The following is a 13,864-nucleotide window of genomic DNA, read 5'->3' as shown; positions in this document are numbered from 1 at the left end:
TTGCCCCTGATTGCTAAAGCACATTAATAACAAAGGAGGTGTTCGTTTACTGTTGCTATTCACAGCCAGCAATGTCTCCAAGTCTGGAATATTTCCAGTGTTAATTATCTCCATTAATAAGATACCAATGCCAGTCATAACATTTCAGTTTATTTCTAAAGAACGATAAATATAGTTTTGGACGAAAGACTTGAAAGGAAACGTAAAAGCATAACAAGGGACTGTTGGAGCAGACCAAAAGCTGCCCGGTGTAGCATCCCGTTCTCTCAGTGGCCAACCAGATGTTTATAGGAAGCTTGCAAGCAGAAAATGAGCACAATAGAACATTTTCATTCACCACCTTAGAAGATACAGATTTTTAAAAAAACTCCTTTGTGAGAAAGGGCTGTATAAAAATCTATGACTGGTAAAAGTAGCCCTTAGTCTGGATCATAATTCACCAAGCCTTAACTCCAGGATATATTTATAATGCCAACATTCAGCCACAGACAACGAAATATGAAAATAAAAGCACAAACCTTTGAATATCCTCCTCCACATACCTACTGAAATTTACAGTAGGTGCTCATGTGTCTTTTGCAACTAATTGATATAAGTCATCCTTTGTGGTCTGATGGCCGTGTGTTGAGGAACAAGAGGCCATTCCATGTGTCCACAAAGCTGAACTACAAAGTTTGCTTGACAACCAAGGGACAGAATAACATTTCTGGCACTTCACTGCTAAGCGCTAACCTATGTTTTCAGTTTTCAGTGGCAAGTTCTCTTTATAGGAGTTCCTGATTAAGCCCAGATCACCACGGGCAGGAAGCCAATTAGTACAGCCATGTGGATTTCTAACTGCCGCAACACACAGAGAAGTCATTTGAATCGGTCATGAGGGATATATCAGAGAGAGCGGTGGGAGGGAAGCGATAAGCCCCCTTACTTTAGAGGTTACTTTAACTACCTCATTTAAACCTGCATTTTAAAAGCTAAACATCCTTTGCCGTTTTAATTTTGCATTTTACTACTACTAGAGCTTTGTATATTAAAAGGTGTGGATTTTGACCTGCTCCCTCTGAAATCAGACTGCATTACTGCAATATTCCCTGCCCATGATTTCCATTTTCAAAAGAATATTCTCTGCACACCGCACAGTATCAGGGCACAAGGATGCGCCAACCCTGTTTGAAATTACTCTGCCCATGGCGGCTGTTTGCATGTGACCAGCAACTGCTGTGCATCACATTGAATGGCCTATTTTCTCCACGCTGCTTCAAGGCAGGGCCATGGAGAAAAGCCACTCCATCTACTTAGCGAGCTGTTGCACATAAACAGCTCATCATGTAGACACAGGCCCCATGGGAAGCAATTTAACACAGTCTCAACGTTTCATCCATTCAGTGTACACGAGCCCTCAATATTTGATCTAAAGAAGTTATGGAAATATTGCTTCCTGCTACCTAATGGGATACTAATTGTTTTAAGTGTATGGTTTCGCCATATGGAGAATATGCTTATTCAGTTGGGCAGCAAAGTATTGCTAGGAACCTTAAAAAAAATCCCATATAAGGCATATTCTCATCTACTGCTTTTAGATATACAATGGAATTGTCTATAAATGTTACGTGTAAGGACATTTCATATATCATTTAAGCATCTGAAGAGAAACTGAAGTACGAGAGGATACAGTGACACATCTTTGTGCTGGTGACTTCTGAAACCATTAGTGATAGCCTTGTGTGCTATTTCTGACCTTTTATTTTAATCGGCACACAGAACATTCTCCTACTGTCCTCCTGAAGTGCCAGAATACTTATGTAACAAAAGGCAACCTTCAAGGGTGGACTTTGGACTCTTCTTGCCCTTTACGAGGCAAAAAATTGGCACACACACCCCGCCTCCCGCTTTCCGTTCTGCTCAATTCACTATGTCATAGTTGCAACAACCTGCGGCACCTCCGAGGTTCAGAGTCCAGTGTGGTGGAACTCGTTGCACTGCCCTAAATATGCCTCTGCTACCTTCTCTCCCTGCCCTCCCCATATCTAACAACAACCCTCTGTCAGTAGGTAGACTTTCTGCTTTATTCTGTCACCATTTAATTGTGCCTTAATCCCCAGAGACTAATCTTTCACCTTTTCAGGCATGGAATGCATGTTTCTCCTAATTTTTTATTCTTTTTAAAACAGGCAAAGTGAGTTCCCCAACTAATTTTTGAAGAGCTCCTATACCTGGTTCACCAGAAGCAGCTTAGTCATGCTGGCCACACGACCCGGAAGCTGTACGCCGGCTCCCTCGGCCAATAAAGTGAGATGAGCGCCACAACCCCAGAGTCGACTACGACTGGACTTAATTGTCAGGGGTCCCTTTACCTTTACCTATTTTCACTTAGGAGCAGGGCTTCAGAACAAATAATACAAATACGTTGATGATTTGAAGTAGACAAGAGGGCACTAAGTCCACTTAGACAACAATTCCTAAACACAAAAACTTGAGAGTAAGTCTCATTGAACTAAGTAGACATCGGTGGACTTGCATTGCAACATAGGTAACTAATAAAAGTAGATTTCTTCAGTCCAACTTTTAAATTGGTTTTAATGTCTCCTTTTTGCTTCTCCCACTTCAATCTTACATGCTGTTTTACTGTAAATCGGAGTTTCTTTTTTATTAAAGGATGTTAGGAGTGCTCTTGAATAAAAGGTCATTTGCCATGACCCCGAATCATAGAATCATAGAATTTTATAGCTGGAAGGGACCCCAACTACAACCCTCTACAATGCAGGAGAAAAGGCCTGAGAGGAAAGCAGAGAAAAGCATTTTAAATTTCCATTATTGAAGCCAAATCTAGATGATTACCTAATGGATTAAGCAATTAAAGTAACATTTGAAAAAGGCAGTCAAGGAAAGGTAACTATTTTACATAGATAAGTCATTAATCGATACAACTCCAATGCAAAAACAAGCAAACAAAACCACTCTGGATCACAACATACTGAGTGCAGCTAAGGAGAATAACAATTACTGTATCTTATCTGAAAGAAAACAATCTGCTTATCACAAAATGTCTATGAATGTATCTTCCATTGCAAGACCGTAACAGTGCAACATGCATAATTTAAACACAGATTCTGCATATGTTCAAACTTTTTTTTTCCAGAACTTTGCAAGGCACAATAAAGGTGGATAATGACTGTGCAGTTTCAGCAGAGAATACTGCAAGCAGTACATTTACAAGGTTTTCTAAAGCACCAAGAGGCCAACTTTTTCCTATTGTTTCCCCCCCCCATACGACTTTGTGCTAAGTGCACAACAGTCCCTGGGAGAGCGAAGGGTGAATAACTGAAGACAAAGCTTTCCACAGGCAGCCTGGGAAGAAGAACTGGTAGACTTTGTGTTATTGATAAGGCAGGCTGACTGTCTCCAGGTCTCAGTTGTGTTTTATATCAAAATACACCAGTAGTAAATAGCAGTGCCTCTTCTTACTGGAAGCTTCTATTACAGCAAACTGTAACTGACTTAATCCCAGTATATATTTTTAAAATGGGATGGGGGATAACACCCATCCAAATGTCATTTGTCTAGAGATTAATCGCTTCTTCTCAGATTCATCAACTGAATGTGGCTGTCATGTTTAAATTCTAATGCATTCTAAACTTTTGATCATTTTTGATAGGGCAGTTCAAACCATTTAAGCCAACATTGAGAGAAGTGTATAAAAGAACAAGCAAAACAAATCAAAAAAGACATTAATAAATAACAAAAGAGATGGAGCTGAGAAAGCATATACCCAAGATTCTGCCCAGTGAGTGAAGAACAGTGTACCCGGTATTTAAAGTACTTGGTTCCTTCTGGTTTGTGTGTAATAAGCAGCAGCTAAAATGTCAGAAGCAATGGAACATTCAGTAAGAGGAACAATTACTTGAATTTATTCATGAAATTTAAATTATCTTGTTCTATTTATGTTGTCTTGAGTAAACAGATAAAAATTAACTCTTTTTAAATCACAAAATAACAAAGAGTTGATACTTCATGGAAAAATCTTGACTCAACTGTACAAAAACTTATGCCTGCATATGACAACGCACCTGGAGCTGTGAGAAGGTATACTGAATAGAGTGTTTTGCCTGAGGCTGGTAGTTCGTGTTTTAAGACCCATTTTTATGCTGAGTGCCAGCTGTGCAAAGAGACAGTCCTCTGCACCAGTGACAGCATGCCATCTTTTGAGTAGGTGAGGCTGCCTCCCTTTCCAACCGCAGAACATTTCAGCCCAGTGCAGCACCCAAATGCAAGGGTCAAACACTTTTAAAAGTCTTCCTGTACCACTGAGAGACCATTTCCCCACCAACAGCACCTGAAGTGGTTGCCGTCACGTGCTGCATCCCTGCTTTTAAAGCACTTATGAAAGAAAATGTAACTTTAACCATGCCATGGTTCACCCCACTGAGAAATATCAGCCATTCTCTCTACACACGCATGGACAAAAGGAAGGCATCCCGTGCAAGAGAGTAAGGTAAGCTTGACTTCCAGTCAAAGTTCCAGCACCTCCCATTGAATCCATGCATTTTAAGGGAATGTGGATGCATTGTCATGACAAATAAAGCAAAAAATACATCAAAGTTTTTGAAACATCAGGGAATGCTTGCTTCTAGTTGCATGCAATCTGGTTTATTTTTTAAATCAACATATAAACCCAAACTACACCTTTCACTAAAACTGAAAAAATATATCTTTCAGCCACACAAATGTAGGAGTTTAATATGGGCCTGAGCGCCTTAGTGCTCTCTACTATTTCCAATGGTGTGGCTCAGTCCTACATTCCAAAGAGAAACAAGGCATCAGTGACAGTCTCACCTCACCAATGCCTCTGCCGATTTGAGTTAGCACTGAAGATTAGCTTGGATAACCAAAATCAATAAGCACCATGATGCAGTTATATTTAATTGTATTTTTCTCTCTTCCCCCATCCTTAGGGAGACCACTACCCTTCAAACCACAATGTTAGGGGTGCTGCAGGGATAATAGACATACAGCGTTCTGTGCATGCCATGGCAGAATGACCCGCTCATGGCTCCCTTCAATCATAGCATGATAAATGTTCGTGAGAATCAGCTCTTAAAAAGGGATAGGTCAAGTCAGAATGGAATGATGAATGGAAGATGTGACTATTAACAGAGCGCAGGTCTCCAAGTATTTGTACGATTGTGGGGATGCTTTAGAATGACACTGGGAAGCTGCTAAAAGATGAAATAGCATTGCAGTGGTGCCCCGCAAGACGAATGCCTCGCAAGACGAAAAACCCGCTAGACAAAAGGGTTTTCCGTTTTGGAGGCGCTTCGCAAAACGAATTTCCCTATGGGCTTCCTTCGCAAGACGAAAGCCCATAGGGAAATCTCCGGGACAGCGGGGAAGCGCAGCGCTTCTTCCCCACTGTCCTCGGACCTCCTCCGAAGGCTGGCGGTGGGGCGGAAAGCCCTTCTCCCCGCGCCAGCCTTCGGAAGGCTCCTCCGAAGGCTGGCGGTGGGGCGGAAAGCCCTTCTCCCCGTGCCAGCATTCGGAAGGCTCCTCCGAAGGCTGGCGGTGGGGTGAAAAGCCCTTCTCCCCGCGCCAGCCTTCGGAAGGCTGCTCCGAAGGCTGGCGGTGGGGCGGAAAGCCCTTCTCCCCACGCCAGCCTTCGGATGGCTGTCCTGAAGACCTGCGGTGGGAGGAGGGTTTTCCTTCCCACCGCCAACATTCAGAATGCTGTTCTGAATGTTGGCGGTGGGGAGGAAAAACCCTCCTCCCACCGCAAGCCCCGGGAACAGAGGAGAAGCGCTGCGCCCCTTCCCCTCTGTTCCCGTACCTGTCCTGAAGGCTTGCGGTGGGGAGAAAAGCCCTTCTCCGCACCGCCAGCCTGGCAAGCGGTTTCCATAGGAACGCATTAATTGATTTTCAATGCATTCCTATGGGAAACCGTGCTTCGCAAGACGAAAAACTCGCAAGAAGAAAAAACTTGCGGAACGAATTAATTTCGTCTTGCGAGGCACCACTGTATTGTATTCATTTGAATGTATTTAAAGTATTTCTTAAATGCCCTTCATCAAAATATTTCAGGGTGGTATACGACAGCACAGGTAAAATTCACACAGAAGTCTAATTTAAAACCAACAAATATACTTAACAATATACAAGAAGACAAAACACACACACACACACACACACACACACACACAAAAACCAACCCCCAAAATACCCAAAGCTAAAAGCAGGAAATAATACAATTTCCCTTTTAAAAAATCTACATTTAAAATGTCTGGGAAAACAGGAAGGCTTTCAATTGGTACTAAAAAAACTTGTAATGTTGGTATCAGGCATGTTTCCTTAGGGAGAGAATTCCAAAATTGCGGCAGCAACAGTGAAAAGCTTCTTTCCTTTGTTAAAGTAAAAGCCCAGTTCACATGTCACAGCAAGCCAGAAAACCACATTTTACTGTGAACAAGCACTATACTATTACACACTGCTGAACTGCTCCTGTTTCACTTCACCCTGGAGCCAGGAGAAGCGAATCACAATACTTATGGTTTGATTCGCTTAAACCATGATCAGGAAGCCAGTACCGAAGTTCGGCTTCAGACCGTGATTTGCTTGGAGAGAAACAAACCATGAACTTGCTTCACACACCAAACCCTTGTGGTTTGCTGCTTCCAGTTCCCAGAATGGCAGAGTGAAATAGTAGTGATTCGGATTGCGCATGCAGTCATATAGTGAACATCTGCTAAAGAGAGTAGTTGGAACATGGCCTTTCCCAAAGATCTTACGGCAAAGGAAGGCTAGCATGGGTCAAGGCAGTTCCTTCAGGTATTCAAATAATGCTGCCTGTTCGTTATGCACACAGGGCATCACACTTTGTAGAACTTGTATGGGACTTTGCACAAAGAAGTATCTGAAGAAGTGTGCATGCACACGAAAGCTCATACCAATAACAAACTTAGTTGGTCTCTAAGGTGCTCCTGGAAGGAATTTTTTTAATTTTGTTTTATCACAGTTGCCAATACAGAGGTTTCATATGTCTCTCTAAAACCCTGTTATGCTGATTTGACATTTGGTCAAAGCAACTTGAAAACAAAGCTTGGTAAAAAGAAAAGAAATGAGCCATATGCTTCATGAATGAAGCAAGATTAATAGAAGAATGAGTAGGACTCTCCAGAGAAGCAATGGACTAACAAGTCACACAGCAAAATGTTGTTTTAATGGAGTAAAAATTTTGTCTCTCTTTGTCTCATCTGTGTCAACGGCTTGCAATTTAAAATAAAAAATAAAAAAGGTCAGAAGGCGGCATCAACCCTGTTATTTATTAGTATCACAAAATGCACTCACCTAGCTTGCTGGCAAACACTGCAGAGCCAACCTTTCTCCTTCCTTTGATAGGAGCTGCAGTTCTTGCAGATGTTGTATTTGCAATCCTGGCACTGCCGCTTGGTATTGATGAGAAACGTAAAAGGGGAGCAGCAACGCATGCAGCAGCGCTCGTTAAACCTCTGCTGCTTGGAGAGAATGCTGCACTTGTTACCCTCTTCATCGAGCTTCTGCTTCATTTCACTGGAACCCCAGAAGAAAGAAACGAAAGAGGGAGAATCAAAATAATGCCGTTTCCATTCAGCAATCGGACCAGTCTTCAAAAGCACAGGGACAGGCCCTCCAAGTGTCCCTATTTCCTAAGATTAACAGAAGCCATCCTGATTTCTGATTTGATCCAGGAAAGTCCCGCTTTTCCTTAGGATGTCCCTATTTTCATCAGAGGGTATGGCATGAGTACTCAGGGCCATCTTAAGCATATGCAGCGCCAGGGTGCAAAGATCCGCCCGACGCTCCCCCAGGTTGCCCAGAGTTGTATACCTTTTTTTAGAGAGCTGACACCACGCTTATCTCTGCTCAGGAAAAGAAACATAAGGAGCCCAGCACAACAAACCAGCCCGAGGCATCAGCGTTGGCAACTGAGCGAAGCCAGGCACCTCGTGGTGTAAGCAGCATGCGCTGGTGGGCCTCTCCATGGCCCTATGCCAATCCCAGGCACACAGGAGGTCACAGCCAGCCGGCCACCTCAGCGTTTTGCTGGCTTGCTCGCTCACTCACCCCTGAACTCACGGCGCAGAGCCGCCTGTAGCAGAAGAGACTGACACAGTGCTCTGACCGATGGGCAGGCTCTTCCCCGGACTCTAATTCTCAGGCCCTGGACTCTTGGCCTGGCACCCTTGAGAGCCTGGCACCCGGCACCCCTGGCGCCTATGGTTAAGACGGCCCTGCAAGTACTGCAGGTTTGAGGGACCCCTGGGGCAAGTTCTCATTGAGAGGGCTCTCCAGTTCATGCTGCCCTGGTGGCCATTCCCAGGTTCTCTACCCTGCCAACGCCATGCCTGCTCCTTTGCTTGCTTGGCAGCCCCACACTCCTGCGCTGCACTGCCATTCATCCAAGGGCAGGATCACCCTTCCTGTCGCAGGCTTGTTGTTGTTGTCTCACCTGAATGTCTAGTTCAAGTATTCATCAACCCAAGCTTGTTGGCTTACCCATCTAGGCAACAGGCTGTCTGTCCGCTGGCCATCTGAAAATGGCACCCAGAGCATGTGCAAAGAGAACTACTCTATATGATTAGATAGCACTGTTGCCTTACCATTTCCTCTGAGATCCATTTTCAAATTGGCAGCTGGTGCTGACCTCCCACCCATCCCAAATGCTTTGTGTGTAGGTGGGCAATATCAGGTTTTCATTGTCATGGTATATCACCAGCTAAACATCACTGATATACTGATATATCACAATGTCTGAAATAAGGAGGCATTGCAAGAGGCTGCCTTCATGGTTTTTACTGCATTGTGATTTTTGCCAGCGCCTGCTCTTGTGATTTTCTGCCCCGTGCACGAGGCAAGGGAGGGCAGAGCCGACAGAGTTAACAGGGGCTGAGGGGGGCGAGGGAAGCATTTGTGGCTTTTCCCGCAACATGATTTTTGCATAGCGCGCATGCACACACACACACATGTACAATGCATCTTGGAATGCTATTTTCACTAACATATGCCTTTCTGTGCACACTTTTCCCCAATATACTCATTTTTCTACACATTATTTGGTTGGAGTACTGAATTGCAAAAATTTGGAGAAGTGTGAATTTTGAATGACAACTGTGTTTCACTTCACTTCTTGCTTGGGGAAGTGTGAGCTAGGTTTCTTTGCATTAAAATGTAAACAGAACTGAATTGCTCCCTCATTCCTGGATTAGATTTAATGAAAGACTCTTAAAAACTATACTGGAATGTTGTTTTAGAATCACAAATCTGTGAGGTATAGTTATTTTTAGTCAATACTCCCCCACCCCATGCCTTGAGGAGGGATAAATGAGGTCTACTGCAATGTGCTTTGAAGATTCCAGAAGCCTAGGAGCAGTGAGCCATTAAACTTTAAACAGCCTAACTACATTCTCTAAAGAAGTTATAAAGGTTTAATGCCAGTTTATGTAATGTTTATATAATGTCATATATTATTGCTCTTCTGTTTAATGCTCACTAGAACCTGTTGAGTGGTGTCCTTCATTCCATTTGAGTGGCCCCTGCTTTTATAATTTCCAAAACTTGTATTTTATATTTCCCACAGTACTAGCCTAATAAACCACACTATCAGTCTGTGTTACACATGGCAGTCACTTTCCTCCTTGCCGATTAACAAAGGACTGTCTTCTCTGCCAAAGCAAGCACCCTGAAGCCCTGAGAAAAGTAATGCAGTAAGGGGACAAAGTAGCAACTGGTCTCTCTAATGTAGTAGCAGTAGTAGTAGTAATCATCATCATCATAACTTATTATTTATACCCCGCCCATCTGGCTGGGTTTCCCCAGCCACTCTTTTTTAATGACCTTGATGACATTATTGATTTCATCTTCATAGCCTCAGAACCTGTTCACACCTCTGCTCTTTCCTTCTCAGAACATTTCAACCATTTGCTGCATTAGGTCAACAAACAACGAGAGAGAGCTAGTCTGAGAATGCTACCTGCTATCCTGCCAAATCTTTACCTAAAAGTTTCTAGTGTAACTTTTGTCTGTCTATCTACTGTTTGCCAGATCCCAGACCAGGATACAAACACATTTAAATGCATAACAAGACCATAAAACAGGAGGTGATAACAAATCGATATGAGATAAACCATCCGCATTATAACCAACATGCTAAGTTCTAATTAATGCATGAAGGGGTTAAGACCATAGAGTAAGTTGGTGTGCCCAGCACAGTTATGTCTCTCCCTCTCTCTCACCTTGGGTGGATGGATTATCAAGCCTTTGTTCTACCCATGTGAACCTTACCAGTAAGGAGGTCTAAGATGAATGCTCCAAGCTTAGACTGCATGACTTAAGCAAGCCTTCCCCCCCCCCCACCCAAGGAACCTGTGTCTTTTGCATAAGGATACAAACCAGGGTAACAGCTGCGGCTGGTATTTCCAGACATGGGGCATCAGCCATTTTTTTGTTTCTTCTTCCCAAGCAGATTTAGCGTAGTCTGGAAGCTGCATAACGCCTACATGGTCTTATTTGAATGTCTGCTAACTCCTTCCACATTCCTACTTAAGTCTTTTACAAGATGTAGAGTCCAGCCAGCTCCCACCTTACCACTGCTTTGGTTACCATCTAGCCCGATGAAGAGTTCTGAATAACTCAAAAGCTTGCACATTATTTTGTGTCATTTTGGTTGGCTTAATGAAAGTATTGCTCCAATATGGATTTTGGAATCGGCTGATTCTGAAAGCACTACACTTAAAAAAAACTATTAAAAAAAACTTATAGGATAAATAGACTAAGAGAAATACACTTTAATTAAACATGCCAGAAACGTTTACTGAATAGAACTTATCTGTGAGTAGGCTTTTACAGAAATATCGTGGCAACTGGCAAGGGCACTGCTAGTTGTTAATTCAGTGTATTAAATACTCTGAGGAACCCATGTTCTAATTCCGTTGCCAGCTAATTGAGAAAAAAACACAATGCACCCTTTGAGAATATAAAAGCCGGAAGTTATTTGCATCTGTCTCTGGCACTAATTGCACTAAGAAAAACATGGAAGGAAATCTGGCATTGGTAATGCATTGAGCATAGCAGCAATAGAATTCATGGTCCCAGGTAATATAGTCTGAAGGCACCTGAGTGAGAAGCTACCACCTGAACGGAAGTTCAGTAGTTCTGTTCAGTGCTTGGATGACTGCCATGGAATCACATGTATGGTGCCTGGGTCTCCCTACTGAAGAAAGGTGGGAAATAAATGTAAGGAAATAACAATGCTGTTTTATGGTTACATTATGACACTGTTCATAATTTGGATTTATTCTAACAGAGGAACACAACTTGCATTCTAATGAATAATGAACAGTGGAAACTCACTTTCTAGAAAACATCCCTAGACAGTGCAGAGTTGGAATTGTAGGAATAAAACAGAAGATAAGTCTTCAACATTTGAAATGATAAAATATTTATTTCCTCTACTTCTAAAACTCCCCAGATTTATTATTTAATCAGCAGAACAGAGGGGATATTTGTTAAAGTTCAAAGAATAACAGATGCATCAAGGAAAGTGGTAAGTTATGCAAATTGGACAAACATTTCAAATTACGCACTGTGATTGCCACTACTCAGTTTTAAAAAGATTGCACAAATAAATATGCAGACACACCCCGCAAGAATATTGATTTTATATTTGTCTCATCTGGTTTCATGAACTGATCAAAGTTTGCTTTTTAATTTCACATTGCTAAATTAAGCTCACCTTTAAAATCAACAGGGGCAAAAATTAATGTAATTTATTGCATGTTGAGATGGCATGTGAGATTAATTCACACTGAAGTCTAGTTCACATAAACAACAGATGAGGTGTTAAAACTGTGCCTGGATGACTCCACTTCAAAGGGAGATGGGAAATTGCATGATTGAATGCTTTCCCAGGAGAAATATTTCCTGCTCTCATAAAGTGGGTAATTCACACATGCAACCCTGACACCCAATTTCAGATCTTTTGACCTTGAACCTCCAGAATGTGGCACCTCAAGGGTGACAACCAAGATAAATCAAAAGTAATTTTATCCTATCAAAAGGGAAATACCATACTTATTAAAAGATGTAACATGGGATCAATAAACACAGACTTCATAAGCTACACACTAACAATAGGCTAAATTTAAAAGGATTTGCAACTACTAAGAGTTAAAACTAATCATATAGCCTATGAGGTCTAGGACCACTAGGATCATCTAGTTCAACCCCCTGCAATGCAGGAATTGTTTGTGGGGCTTGAACCCAGAGTTAGGAATAAGCAAAATACAGGGTGGTTCAATTCACCTTAACACAGAGAACCTAATAGTAGTATTTGCTGGCACTGTATGCATGCACAGAGTACACAGTCTGACAAAATGCATGAGAAAATAAATATATCTAATCTTTGGGCTATTTCTTATATGAGGCAGCAACTGGTTTAAAATGCCCCATTAGATGTACAATTTTAAAAGCAAATAGCTCTTAATGCATTTTCCCTTGAGCCTCAACATTTCGTTATGATTTACTGTCAAAACTGGTGTTTGCTTTCCGTTGCCTTGTGGAACCCTCTGGCAGTGGGGCAGCATACAAAGCTGAAAATGAAATTGCTATCATACAACAAAAAGTTTCAAAAAAGTAATAAAGCCATAGCCGCACATCTTCAGCAACTTCATTTTCTAGAAAATGTTGGTATTTATCATGAGCATCTAGTATGGAATCAAGTACACATATTTATTTAGATTTATAGTTTTATTTGAATGCCCATGGCTAAAATATCTCATGGTCCAAGTGTGGCTTCCAACAATATGCCTGGGCTACAGACTAGCCTCAATCTCACACAAGACTGCAGCTCTCATTCTGTTAAAATATTTTTCAGTCATCATGTACGGAGCCAAGTGTGCTGCTCAAACGTTACATGGTTCGTGGAAAGAGTGCAGTTCACATGGGAAGTTAATTTGTGCTAAGTGGCCTCAAATGGGGAAGACGGTTTTTCAAAACTTTCCTGGGTTTCCAACTTGTGCAAAATTTGATAAGAACCCACCCTCTGTTGCAGCCAGGTTTTGTTGCTGCCACACTTAGTACCACCAGCAGCATTATGTAAGTATTTCTATAAATATTAATAAGTGAATTTGGTGGGACAATAATTGTTCGGGTTTGTCCAATAATTTGCAATGGTACAATAGTGAGTCACAGTGGATGTGCCACACAAGAATTTTTATATCATTTCATAGCATAAAATTGTCCTGCAGCAGTGGTTTAACATTTGAAGTGATGTGGTAGACTAAAAGCATTTATTATGTAATGTACAGACATTATGTGAATCTCATGATTTGAGAAATGATTAAAGCATCCTTTAAAACCAAAAATAAATGAAGGGGAAACATGAGAGCAACCAGTCAAATATAGCTTTCGGGTTTTGCAAATAGAAAGGAACAGAGATCTCTAGAGCTACTCTGATAGTCTGAGTGCAATATACCAGCAAATTGGCTGGGCAGGTGCCAAGCCTTACAGATTCCATATGGCTCAGTACCGAGAGAGATAAACTTTAATGCAGCCTCCAGAAAAGAGAATAAAAATATTCAGTTTCTTCTTGATGCACAGAAGTCAAGTAACTTATTTCTAATCAGAGCCTCTGCAAGATTTACAATCCCAAGGTTCATCACAGAACTGATTTCCAAGAAGCCAAGTTATTACGGTATTTGTTTGGTACAACCATTCTATACCTTCCTGATAAATGCTTAATCAAATAGTTCAGAAGTAGGTTATGGTCACTATTATGCCCAGTGGCTGCAGGCTTCTGCAGTGTTTATCACAGTTCTACTACTGATAAGAACTGTAGAGAAGT

At 41.8% G+C, this 13,864-nt stretch overlaps 1 protein-coding gene across 7 annotated transcripts in view; it reads right to left on the bottom strand.

The window, feature by feature from the left end:
• Positions 1-13,864, bottom strand: part of MYRIP (myosin VIIA and Rab interacting protein) — a 158,273-nt gene that overhangs the window by 82,615 nt on the left and 61,794 nt on the right. For all 7 annotated transcript variants that reach the window (XM_081164452.1, XM_081164457.1, XM_081164451.1 and 4 more), the window contains exon 3: positions 7,333-7,554. In XM_081164452.1, coding sequence (XP_081020578.1) covers positions 7,333-7,554 — 222 coding nt within the window. The remainder of the gene's footprint in view (positions 1-7,332; positions 7,555-13,864) is intronic.

Source organism: Podarcis bocagei (genome assembly GCF_964188305.1).
Source record: "Podarcis bocagei genome assembly, chromosome: 12".
Taxonomy (NCBI): Eukaryota; Metazoa; Chordata; class Lepidosauria; order Squamata; family Lacertidae; genus Podarcis; species Podarcis bocagei.
The sequence above is the reverse complement of the archived record's forward strand: the minus strand, read 5'-3'. Positions and strand labels throughout refer to the sequence as shown.